This window comes from Wyeomyia smithii, chromosome 1 (genome assembly GCF_029784165.1).
Source record: "Wyeomyia smithii strain HCP4-BCI-WySm-NY-G18 chromosome 1, ASM2978416v1, whole genome shotgun sequence".
Taxonomy (NCBI): Eukaryota; Metazoa; Arthropoda; class Insecta; order Diptera; family Culicidae; genus Wyeomyia; species Wyeomyia smithii.
In genome coordinates, this window is record NC_073694.1 from 182,478,152 (window position 1) to 182,491,274 (window position 13,123).

The 13,123-nt window shown below is 36.4% G+C and overlaps 1 protein-coding gene across 1 annotated transcript; it reads left to right on the plus strand.

Annotated features, from left to right (window-relative positions):
* The first annotated feature begins 6,200 nt into the window (after positions 1 to 6,200).
* LOC129717495 (uncharacterized) lies at positions 6,201 to 6,786 on the plus strand. The gene is made up of 2 exons (XM_055667437.1): positions 6,201 to 6,301; positions 6,361 to 6,786. The coding sequence occupies exons 1-2, from the start codon at positions 6,254 to 6,256 to the stop codon at positions 6,712 to 6,714; spliced, it is 402 nt and encodes a 133-aa protein (XP_055523412.1). The 5' UTR covers positions 6,201 to 6,253; the 3' UTR covers positions 6,715 to 6,786.
* The last annotated feature ends 6,337 nt before the right edge of the window (positions 6,787 to 13,123 follow it).

The window sequence follows — 13,123 nt, forward strand, 5'->3', positions numbered from 1 at the left end:
AATGCAATTCCACTTTTAGGTTATTTGTACAGTAGACTGTGTATGTAATTTTTCGAGAAAGTTAAACTCATTCATTGAGAAGTTACCTTACGGGGTATAGTGCTTCTCTCAGACTTACTATTCTTCTATCTCCTTTTTCGACGTCTTCCATCTCCTTTTTGGATGAAATTTCCGAAGGGTTGTAAACGAGTTTTTCAGTCTGGAGGACCCTGAGAGTTAACCCACGCTTAGAGCAAGCGCACCGGTGAGTTGCCATTTAAGTTACTTTTTTCACAACGCTGGCCGTTGCTATTTTGGATAGCAACCGATTTTCGCACCGGTCGTTGCTAATGGGGATTACCAATTCCACTATTTCTTTTTCACACCGGCAGTTGCCAATTTCTGAAGACCGTCACTAGCCAGCGTTGGCAAAATGTTTGTTTGTAATGTATTTCGCATATTTTTTGCGGATCTAGTAATAACCAACTTATCCGTCAGTCAATCGTTTCCGGAATGATCTACGTTCTTTCTACTTCATAAAATGTTCCCTCCATTTAACATAACTTTGTTTTAACTTTGTTTCCGTTCTCCCAAGTTATCGATAACATAATTCTTTTGCAGATTTTTTTACTTGTGCGTACATAAATGTGTTCATCCTTATATGTTTATTTAAAGTAATTCCGTAAAACTGGGCACGTCCCGCAACGCTGGCTTAAATGACTATTCTACTGAAAGCTGGCGAACTGTCATTAGTTGTATTCTGTATTTCATGCTGTCTCGGTTCCCACAGTTTGCTATTATTATTTGAAAATTTGCCACCAAAAAGAACTTAAATATAGAACGCGTAAATTGTTTTCGATTATTTGATTGATTCTAGTGATGAAGAAAGTGATTTCGCAAAACAAATTTACTTAAACGCGATTAAGAAAATGGTTTTCGGAAAGATTCGGGGCGACTCTTAGCCTAGTAAATACCCAAAAAAAAACGCCATACGGAGGAAGGTGCCATCCAGCGTTTTAAAAACGGTCTATACCGATGACCATTTCCAACGCCGCTTTCGAACGCATCTTATGTTGTTTTTGAAGATTAAAACAGCGGTAAAGGAGAAAAATGGTTTTTTATACAACGACCGAACGAAACGGGAAAATAGTTGGTAATGCTCCCGAGCAGATTTGCTTAAACCTTCCAGGTTTATCGAATAATATTGGCCAATCTTGTGAGGATTTGAGCTTTCCGCATCGTTTAGGTTGCAGACCGAAATGCCAACCAAAATGGTCATCTCAATAAAAAACCTATACAAAATGTTTACCTGCCCGAAAAAACACCCTGTGCAAAATTTCAGTTTAATCGGAAATAAAATGCCGACACTTTCGTCCTACGACGTGTTTAACAAGCGAGGCAAAACACTTCGTCTTCCGAGGCCGACCAATTGAGTCCGCATTCAAAACACTCATCATCTTCGTAATATTATTACGAACATTCACATCAAACCGTTGACGACCAACGATCAAACCGTTGATGAGATCAAACTTACTTTAACAGAATTACTTGGCATAGCCCCTACCCGAGTTATTCTAACGAAACAAAAATCACGAGGCGAAAACAGTCAGAGAGCTGGAATTTCCCTTGTTAATTATTTAGTTCATTTTAACCGCAATGAGGTTAACAACTTAAAATTTTTTGAAAAAGCACATGCTTTGTATAATGTGCGTGTAAAGTGGGAAATTTATAGGAAGTATGGCGGAGGTGAAAAGCATATCACCCAATGCCGTACTTGCCAACGTTATGGCCATGGTTCCAAATTCTGTAACATGGACCAAAAATGTCTTAATTGTGGAGACTCTTCTCACAAAAAGGACACATGTCCTGTGAAAGAGAGTAAAAATTTTCGCTGTGCGAATTGTAACGGCAACCATATGTCAAATTTTTATCAATGCCCAGTCCGTTTAGCAATTGTTAAGGCAAGGCAAGGTAAACAAAATTCAATTTCTCAATTAAAACCAACTTCAAAACAAAATTCTCCAAGCGTACCAGTGACGCATAGTTTACCTACTCCTTTGCATACCCGTTTAACTTATGCACAGGTTACAGGTAGTTCGAACATTATACCGCCTAGTGTTGGTAGTTCGAAAATGACCGTTAATATGGGTAAGCAAAACACGCTAGAAAATAATTGTACACCTATTACTCCAGCTAATATTGCTGCCGAAAATATTTTTTCTAATGTCAACTGCCTGGGGCCTATCACGGCAGGTAAACTTTCTTTTTTGCAACAGGCAATGTTCGATCTTATGAACGCCATGTTGCAGGCAAAATCAATGTTTGAAGCCATTCAAATAGGCACAAATTTTACTATTAAAATTGTTTCTAATTTAAAATTTAACAATGATTTTAAATAAAACAATTAAATTATTAAATTGGAATGCTCGCTCATTGAAGGCCAATGAGAATGAGCTTTTTAATTTTTTAACAGTAAATAATGTGCATATTGCAATTATTACTGAAACATTTTTGAAACCTAACATAAAATTAAAATATGATCCCAATTACGTGGTTCATAGATATGATAGGATTCAGGGTTCCGGCGGTGGAGTTGCAATTGTTATTCATCGCCGAATCAAACATCGTGCTCTTCCCCATCTTGAGACGAAAGTTATTGAAACTTTGGGAATTGAAGTTCAAACTGAACTTGGGATTTTATTTATTGCCGCAGCATATTTACCATTTCAATGCACACGCGAGCTCAAAAATTATTTTAAAGGTGATTTACAAAAACTCACTAGAAATCGTTCGAAATTTTTCATAATCGGCGATTTTAACGCTAAACATCGTTCATGGAATAATTCTCAAAGTAATTCCAATGGCAAAATTTTATTCAATGATTGTTCTTCAGGATACTATTCTATTTTGTCTCCGAATAGTCCTACATGCTTTTCTTCTGTAAGAAACCCTTCAACTATTGATTTGGTGCTTACAAATCAAAGTCATGTATGTAGTGATTTGATCACACATGCTGACTTTGATTCTGACCATCTTCCAATAACTTTTTCTTTATCACATGAATCAGTTTTAAACCCTATGAGCTCTGTTTTTAATTATAACAAGGCTAATTGGGAAAGATACAAAACTCATATTGAGAGAAATTTCAATAATGAGCTTGATTTGCAAAACGAAGTGAATATTGATTCCGCTTTGGAAGCATTAAAATGTGCAATTGTTGATGCCAGGAATTATTCTGTTCCAAAGGCTCAAATGAAATTTGATTCACCAATAATTGACGAAAATCTTCAACTTCTAATTCGTTTGAAAAATGTCCGCAGACGTCAATATCAACGTTCTCGTGACCCTGTTATTAAAACTATTATAAAGAATTACAGAAAGAGATTAAACATAGATTTACTCTTCTGAGAAATCAAAATTTTGAGACTAAAGTTGAAAAATTGAAACCATATTCAAAACCATTTTGGAAGCTGTCGAAGATTCTTAAGAAACCTTCAAAGCCTGTTCCAGTTTTAAAAGATGGTGAACGTTTTCTTGTATCCATTGAACAAAAGGCTCAAAGACTTGCTCAGCAGTTTGAGAGTGTTCATAACTCAAATTTGAATTTTGTGAGTCCAATTGAAAGTGAAGTCACACGTCAATTTGATTTAATTTCATCCCAGATTTTTTTACCTGCAGAAATAATTGAAACTAACTTGAATGAGATTAAATCAATTATTAAAAATTCTAAAAATATGAAAGCACCTGGTGACGATGGAATCTTTAATATACTAATCAAACATCTCCCTGAGAGCACAATGTAATTTTTAGTGGAAATTTTCAATTGCTGCTTCAAAATTGCATATTTTCCCAAATTATGGAAAAATGCAAAAATTACTCCCATTTTAAAACCGGATAAGAACCCAGCTGAAGTTTCAAGTTATCGACCAATCAGTTTGCTTTCTTCAATAAGTAAACTGTTTGAGAGAATTATTCTTAACAGAATGATGTCACACATCAACGAAAATTCAATTTTTGCAAATGAACAGTTTGGATTTCGCCATGGGCATTCCACAACTCATCAATTGCTCAGAGTTACTAATATGATACGAGCTAACAAATCTGAAGGTTATTCCACTGGAGCTGCTCTTTTAGACATAGAAAAAGCATTCGACAGTGTTTGGCATAAAGGTTTGATTGCGAAATTGCAAACTTTTAATTTTCCAATTTTCCTAATCAAAATTTTAAAAAATTATCTTACTGATCGAGCTCTGCAGGTTGTCTATCAGAATTCAAAATCTGATAGATTTCCTGTCAGAGCAGGTGTACCTCAAGGTTCAGTCTTGGGTCCAGTCCTGTACAACATATTCACTTCAGATCTTCCTGATTTGCCTCCAGGATGCACAAAGTCATTGTTCTGCGATGACACAAGCATGTCCGTAAAAGGAAAAAGCCTTCGTGTCATATGCAGTCGATTGCAGAAAAGTTTAGATATATTTTCTTCCTACTTGCAAAAGTGGAAAATCTCTCCCAATGCTTCTAAAACTCAAATGATAATTTTTCCGCATAAGCCTAGGGCTTCTTTCCTCAAGCCAAACAATAATCACGTTGTCAAGATGAATGGGGTTATTTTAAGTTGGTCCGACAAGGTTAAGTACTTGGGACTAATTTATGATAAAAAACTTATTTTCAAAGAGCACATTGAGAGTATTCAAGCCAAGTGCATCAAATATACGAGATGTTTATATCCTCTCATTAACAGGAATTCTAAAATTTGTTTAAAGAACCAACTTTTGATTTACAAACAAATTTTTAGACCAGCAATGCTTTATGCTGTACCGATCTGGTCAAGTTGCTGTTCAACAAGGAAGAAAACGCACCAAAGGATTCAGAATAAAATTCTGAAAATGATTTTGAAGCGTCCTCCTTGGTTTGGTACACTCGAATTACATAGACTCACTGGTGTTGAACCATTAGAAACTATGTCAAATAAAATTATTAACAATTTTCGACAAAAATCGTTGCAATCCTCAATTGCTACGATAAGCTCTCTTTATAGCCAATAAGTTAGCAATTAAGTTAGTTGTAAGTTTACTTCCCCTTTTCTGACAAGTAGGTTTAAATCCCTACGAATGATAAGTCCTAATTGCGAAAGCAAACAAATCCTAACAATTAGAATTACAAATTTCTAACAGTGTTGAGAAGTCACCATTTGTGATTGGACACACATACTCATTATTTACTAATATTTATCATAAATACTTAAGCTACTAACAAATCCCCCCTTAAAAAAAAAAAAAAGAAAACAAAAACAAGCAAAAAGAAGACAACAAGAGCAATGCAATTAGGATAAAGATGTCAGCCAATAGATAAGATGATAAGATGTCAGCCAATCAGATAAAGTCAGAAATTTGTAGGGTTCCTTCAAATGACTTTTGGTCGTGTTGCTGACTGCTGCAAATCTGATTTTTATGGGTTTTCGAACATGATATCCGCGATATCATGTAGCCGAGGTGATATCCGATGACTGCTCGGTTGTATGGGATATCAGGTAATATGGATGGCCTCGATAGCACGAATCGCCTGATATCAGGTGATATGCAGTGTAGTGTGAACAGGGTACAATAGAAATGTTCAAAAATCTATCCCGTTTTTTCAAACCCATTTGTCTTATGTCCCCGAGAGAAAATAGTCAGGCTTGGGGAATTATAAGAAAAAAATGCAAAAAGTATTTTTTATAGTTTCACCTATTAAATGAATTACATTGAGTACCTTGAATTGATATTTAACTTGATTTTCAAAATTGCCACAATTTGGCGAAAACATATTCCATTTTTGACTCAACATTTTTGTTTTTTATTTCTCTCTTATTCGTCTGGCGTAAAAATTTTAGTTAAGTATTGTCTTCGTCGCACTAAATCAAAGTTGCGATTATCGGAAACGAAGACGTCACACCTTTACGCTATGACACATATCTAAAACAACAAAGTACCTACGAAGTATGATAAGAAAAAAATAACATTTATTTAACTCACAACCTAAAGTAAAAAACTACACATCAACCATCATGAATAAGCAAATGAAGAGAAATCGTACAGGCGATAGAGAATAATCTCACTCGCTCCATTCAACTAATATCAGTCTTATCAGTTACAAATCCAATACGACCACCACTAGTTGATCCTCTTCACGATTGTTTTTATCGCAAGCAAAGGTAAACCCACCTTATCGAACAACTCGACAGTCGTGAATCATACTTTGTTCAATCGAGCTGTACTAACTTAATTGTATATCGATGAGGACGATACTCAAAACAATTTGCTTTGTGATATTATTTTTTGAAGTTAAACATCGTTGAATAACAAATTTGTTACATGTTACCAGCTTCTAATTACATTGTAGATAACCACTGAGCAGACTGTAGACCGAAAATTTCCAACATGTGACTTAGATCTTGACGATGAAGCCTTGCAATACCTAGATAAGGAATGTCACAATTTAACCCCAGAAGCGCGACAGTTGATGCTACAGGAAGCTGCAAGCTTCAAGCAGTTCCATCAGAAGCTAACAGAATATGAATCTAGGGGCGTTGAAGAGGACAGCAAAGACTGGGATTTTCGGGAGCAACTTTACGAAAGTGCTGAGCTGTATTTATGTCAGAATGATAGCGAAACGCAGCAAGCGTTTGTCGATTGTGTAGTCAAGAAACGTAACGAAATGATTGTGCTAATTGACGAGAAGTTGAATGATGAATGATGATCACCATTATTCGTTTGAACTTCAATGAATTCTTAAATGTATTTTTAGATAATAAATTATATTATTCAAGTTTGATGAACATTCGAGTGAGTTGCTGATTCGCCTTACCAGGATTAATACAGTTCAGATGTGCATGTATATCTGAAAAAATCTACCACGGGTAAGTGTAATTTTCGTGATTTCCAACCAATGAATTTAGCGCTTGAATAAGTACTAGATCTATTAATTGCGTACTTATTCTCAAAACTTCTTAAGGTTTTTGAAAGGATTTGCACAAAATTATTGGCAAATGTTTCTAAATTTTTCCATTTTTAATTTTTTCCATTTTTTCTAAACTTTTCCAATGCATCAACTGGCAATTTACGAATTTTCAAAGATTCCCTACAACTAAGATCGGGCCATAGACCATCTACCGAATCTCTTTAATCTCACTTTCCTGACAGTTAGAGCAAGCCCACCAGTGGCTGAATTGAAGTTTCTGAAGCTAGTTTGGCGTAACTGTTCGTAACAATATTATGCAAATAATGAGTGTTTCGAACATAATTGGTCGGCTCGGAAGACGAAACGCTTTGCCTTGGTTAAACACGTCGTAGGACGCAGGAATCGGCGTGAACCAGTCTTTTTTAATTTGGATCGAGCTGAAATTTTACACAGGGTGTTTTTTCGGGCGGGTAATCATTTATAGTTTTTTTTTTAATTCGAGATGACCATTTTGGTTGGCACTCTAATCTACACGAAGCATAAAGCTCAAGTCCTCACAAGATTGGTCAACCATGTCATTATTTCAATAAACCTGGAAGGTATGAGCGAATTGCTCGGGACTATAACCGACTATTGCTGCTGACTCTTTTGAAGGCATGTTAGTCTCAGTTTCCCGTTGCGTCCGGTTGTTGAATAAAAAAACATGTTTCGCATCTACAGCTGTTCGAATCTTCGAAAACAACGTAAGACGAATTCGAAAGCGGCGTCGGAAATGGTCATCGGTATAGACCGGAGTTTTCGAAAAAAAAAACATTGTTAAAACGCTGGATGGCAAACTTCCTCAGCATAGCGGTCAATATTTTACCGTTTTCCAAGCTGAGAGGCACCCCGAATCTTTCCAAAAATCCTTTTCATACTCGCGTATAAAAAAATTTGTTTCGCGAAATCATTTTCTTCGTCACTAGAATCAACCAAATACTCGAGAACAATTTCCGCGTTCTACATTTAAATTTTGTTTGGCTGCAAATTTGCAAATATTTATAGCAAATTGTAAGAATCGAGACAGCACAAAGTACAAAATACAATTATTGACAGTTCGCCAATTTTGAGTATAATAGTTATTGAAGGCAACGATGCGAAACGTTCCACGGTCTAACGCAACTACTTTAATTAAACATACAAGGATAAAAAAAATCCATGCACGCACAAACGAAGAAACCTGCAACAGAATTGTGCTATCGATAATTTGGGAGAACGCAAACAAAGTTAAAACAGAGTTGCTTGAAATAAAGGGGATATTTTATGAAGCAGAAAGAACGCAGATCATTCCGGAAACAATTGACGGACAGATAAATTGGTTATTACTAGATGCGAAGAAGTTTTGGGAAATACGGCACACACAAACATTTTGCTAATGCTAGCTAGTGACAGTCTTTAGAAATTAGCAACTGCCGGCGTTAAAAAGAAATAAATGAATTGGTAATCCCCTATAGCAACGACCGGTGCGAACATCAGTTGCTATCCAAAATAGCAACGGCCAGCGTTGTGAAAATAGCAACTGAAATGGCAACTCACCGGTGCGCTTGCTCTCAGTGGTAACAATGTTTATGTTTGAGATTTTGTGCTTTTTTCTGGTGGAGCAATCGTGCGCGTAGTGAAAATGCTGTTCAATTTTCTATTCTTCTTAGTGTACTGGCACCTCCCGCACAACATTCAAAGCTAATTGTGGTTACAATTGAAATGATCTGCTATAATTGAAAACTAAACTGCATTGTCCGAAGGTAAACAAAGTTACCAGTATCTGTCAAACTTAGATGCGTGACGTCACCGTGCGATGGTCTATTCCAGCAATAGGGTGTTCTAGGGGTATTTATATTATTATTTCTTTTGATAAGAAATGTCAAAAGAAATACATATTTTACTGACTTTTCTTAATTTAAATAGCAAAACTATTGAAAAATCCATTTCGAGTTTTAATAACTGTAAGTGGTTTTAAGACATACCCTACCGTCAAGAAAACATGACACATGGAGGCCAGGTAATTTTTCAAATATCTTCACACTCCACAAATAATGTCTTTATACATAGGAAATCTGTAAACACGGTCCCCGTTGAAAGTTTACAAAACTTCCAGTGACACATTAAATCGAGTGAGGTTAATCAACCGACTATAAGGCTTCCACTTATTCACATGCGCTCAAATGTTTTCAATATTAAGACATGTCTTCACATCTGGCATCCCTGTCATGACACGTAAACCACACGGAAAACGAAAAGTACCCAAATTCATGTCGATTTCACTCAACGGAGTCGTTCCGTGCAGGAAGCCAATTTTGAGTAATTGTAGATTAATTTAATAGTAGGTGTATAGCACTCAGTGTAATATTACGTCAAAAATACTCAACGTTGAGTTCACTTTTTTATACTTTATCTTGGGTAGTTTCATTCGATTGATTTAACATTATTTGGAAATAGAAAATAATTGAAAAACAATCTATAAAATCTGTCTTAATATTTTTCAAGTACCTTCCAATTTGGGATCACTGGCTTCATCAATTTTCCTGTTAGCGCTTCCGCTTCAGCTCCATTCTCACAATTCATTGTTAATCTTGTTTTTAATTGACGGCTATTCTTAACAAACAGATGCACATAAACCGTTCGTCACTTAAAATCATCAACTCAGTGACAAAACTACCAATTTTCACTAATATTTGCCACTTTCACGAAATCTATCTCATCACTCGGGTTTTCAATTTTTCAACCAGTTTGATTTTTCATCCAATGTTGGGTTCAAACTACTCAACGTTGGCTTTTTATCAGAACACCGCCATTGAATAAGAGCATGTTTAAAATCTATCAAGTTGAAATGACTCAGCGTTCGCATTGCAAAATTACCCAAAACGTAAGTTGTATAATGTTTACATCATTTCAGGTAGTTTGTACCCACCGGTTGGGTAGATTTTGTTTTCCGTGCAGGGTTATATTTTCCACAAGCCAGCAGCAGAAATATCACTTAGCTTACTATCAGGGTTATATTCCCCAAAAAGCCAGCAACAGCAATGTCACTCTGTGCACTACTTGCCAGTTAGTAAAAATTTAAAAAAAATATAATTTTTCAATTTTAAAATCAAAGAAAACTCGTAGAGATCTAAGACAAATTACGTAATGCCTACTTAAAGGTCGGTTATCGATTAGTATAAGAAAAAGTAGGTATTTTTTTAAATTAAAACCCCCTATTAAGTGGACAAATAAGGACGAGTGAAACCAGAGTCTATGTTAATAATATAGAGTCGCGCAAAGATGAAACCAAAGGAACCAAATCAGTGTCAAACGAGGGTACCAATCGAGCAATGTAAATAAACAAATAGATAATGTTAGGAGGATGAAAAGTGTACACGCACTCTAATTCGGCAGCTGCACGAGGATAATCTACACTGCCTATAAAGGTAAAGCAGCTGATTAAAAATGTCATTAAAGGATGCTATGTATGTTTTGAACAAAATCCTCTAACGGTCAGCCAATTCATGGCAAACCTGCCTGATCATTGCGTTACTTCGTCGCCTGTTTTTTCCAAGACTGAAATGAATCATGTTGGCCCTTTTTTTCTCAAAGAAGTAGGTAGAAAATCGATGGTCCACAAAGCTTATATATCGATATTTGTTTGCATGGCAACAAACTACAACAAATTTTATAGCTGCTCTGCAACGGTTTATCAGCAGAAGCGGAATGGTCAGTGACATTTATTCTGACACCGGAACAACCTTTGTCGGTGCCAACCACGAGCTTTTTAACGCAATTATAAATCTTCAAAACAAAACCAATGCATTCGTCTAGTTATTTGTATAAAAGAGGAAAAATAAAAATTTTTACGCATGGTTGATGTCCTGGCAATCGGTCACCCTAAACGAAAGACTTCGGTCTGTGACTTCGGCTTAATGCCGACACTTCAGGTTGTACAGGAGACTCCATAGCACCGAGTACTAGTAGTCTAGGTTCAGCAGCTCACTTCAGGTTAATCGCATTCAGTTCGCCCAGAGCAACCATGAGCTGTACTGGTCCTCAATGCCGAATGTTTGGAACACAATTCTTCTGCTAACGCTGCATCGTCAGGTGTCGAATGTGCTCTGGATCTGTCGGAATTTTGAGGAGGAATCAGTATTCGTTGCAACTCTTGGTACTGCGAATTTGACTCACCATTTGGTGAATACATACAAAACATTATTTATGTTGCGCCCTCGCCATGATTAAATCTGGGTGTGATGCTTGCTACGGAGTAGAGCTTTTTCTTGGTTTGATGCTGCAGGCTGCAGCATTAAGAACTGATCGATGTCTTCAAATCCAGATTGTTGTTCTTCACTCTGGACAGATGTTTCGTCGTTAAAGACTACCTTCCGATTGATCTGATGTTTTGCCGTGTTTCAAATGCAGCGGAGAACACTTTCTACCGAACTTTCTACGACATCTTTGGAAGTGATCTCTTTCGGACGTGATTGACTTCGAAATAATTTTCGACAAAAATTCGCTTAAACCAAAACTCACTTCTGGTCAAATCAATAGCGAAGGACTCATCATCAGCAGTATTGTTAAGAACTGATGCGTCCGAAATCATTTCGTTCATACCGAGGTCCATAACAGTTTGGTTTTGGTTTAGATCAAATCGGTTTCCTCCGAGCTCCAAAGGATCAGGCAAACGGCTACTCAGAGAATAAAATGCATTGCTGAATCCATTGAATTGTCCGCACGTCGGCACGTTTCCTAAAACTCAGTTTGTTTATTTTCAGATCTTTCGGGTCCCGTGTAATCATCACTGTCGTTCAAAATTCCAGAAAACACCAGTAAAATACTCAACAGCAAAATAGTTGCGAGACTATTCAATAAGCAAAAGAATCCCTCTGAAGCGTAAACATTTTTTTTTGTCTACAGAGCTGCAACGATCGAAAATGACAACAACAGCTCGAAATAACAACGCGATCAATGAGAGCAACTCAATTTGTCAAATAATATAAAACTTTCATTTGTTAATATGCTTTTTTGTAATCTTTATTTATATATTTAAATGTATTGGTGAATACGTATAATATATACAATTATCATAACATATGTAAAACACTAGAACATGACTTGAAACTGCGATCGCATTTAGATTTTTTCTTCAAATGGCAATATTTAGCTTTATTTCAACCGAAACAAACCTAATTACAGCTTAACAAGCAACAAATCAACAAAATTTGTGGCTGGGAACTTAAGCCTCTTTTAGAGGAGATCACTTTCGCACAATGTTGATTAACCTAATTTTCGAAAAAAAAGTTTTGCTGGTGCGACTGCAACTTTAGCTAAAAATTGTTACATTTTAGAGCTTGGGCCCTTTTATACTTTTAGCGAGAATCGAGTTTTGTTTCAGTGTAGAAGCAGTAGTACACGCAAAGAAAATAACTATTGAGTTCTATAAGAACCTCTTATGATTTTGCGCCACAAGGATTCCTTATAAAAGTCATAAGTTTGGCTTATGAATTGGAGGAGAAATTTTGTTCTCGGCTGCTAAAGATTTTCATAAGTCATACTTATAAAATTTATTGGCCGTAGGAATGCATGTTATAATAAATTATCTTTAAAATTAGTGTCTCTTCATGTGGCGTGTAGAATGTGTGAGCACTAACTTGCTATTTACATAGTTCGAGTTCGTGTAATGCTATCGCAAAGTCGACTAAGAGAGCGGCCGTACTACTCAACACGAGCGTTTAACGAGGTGCCCCTAAAGAACGTCCTCATCGGGAAAACAAGAGCTCTTACAAACATAAAGGAAAGAGAGATAGAGTGGTGTGTGTGTGAGAGAGAGAGAGAGAGCAGCGTTAAAAAGGACAGTAGTGTGGAGAGCAGCGTTGCCAGGTATCCAGATTTAGCTGGATTATCCAGATTTTTGAACATGTATCCAGGTAGCAGCTTTGATGTCCAATTATCCAGATTTTCCATGGAAGATCCAGATTTTATCCAGATTTTATTTTCTCTGTTCCGCAAAAAGGTCATCACTTCAATTTTGGCGCGAAATTTTGCAATTTTGTCACCTCAAATTTTGCGTACCCCAAGACTTTTATTCGAAAAATTAACCTTTCACCCCACGAAATGACTGCCAGATTTTTTCCAGATTTTTATTTTGCCTTTTCCAGATTTTTGAAAAAATGACCTGGCAACGCTGGTGGAGTGGTAC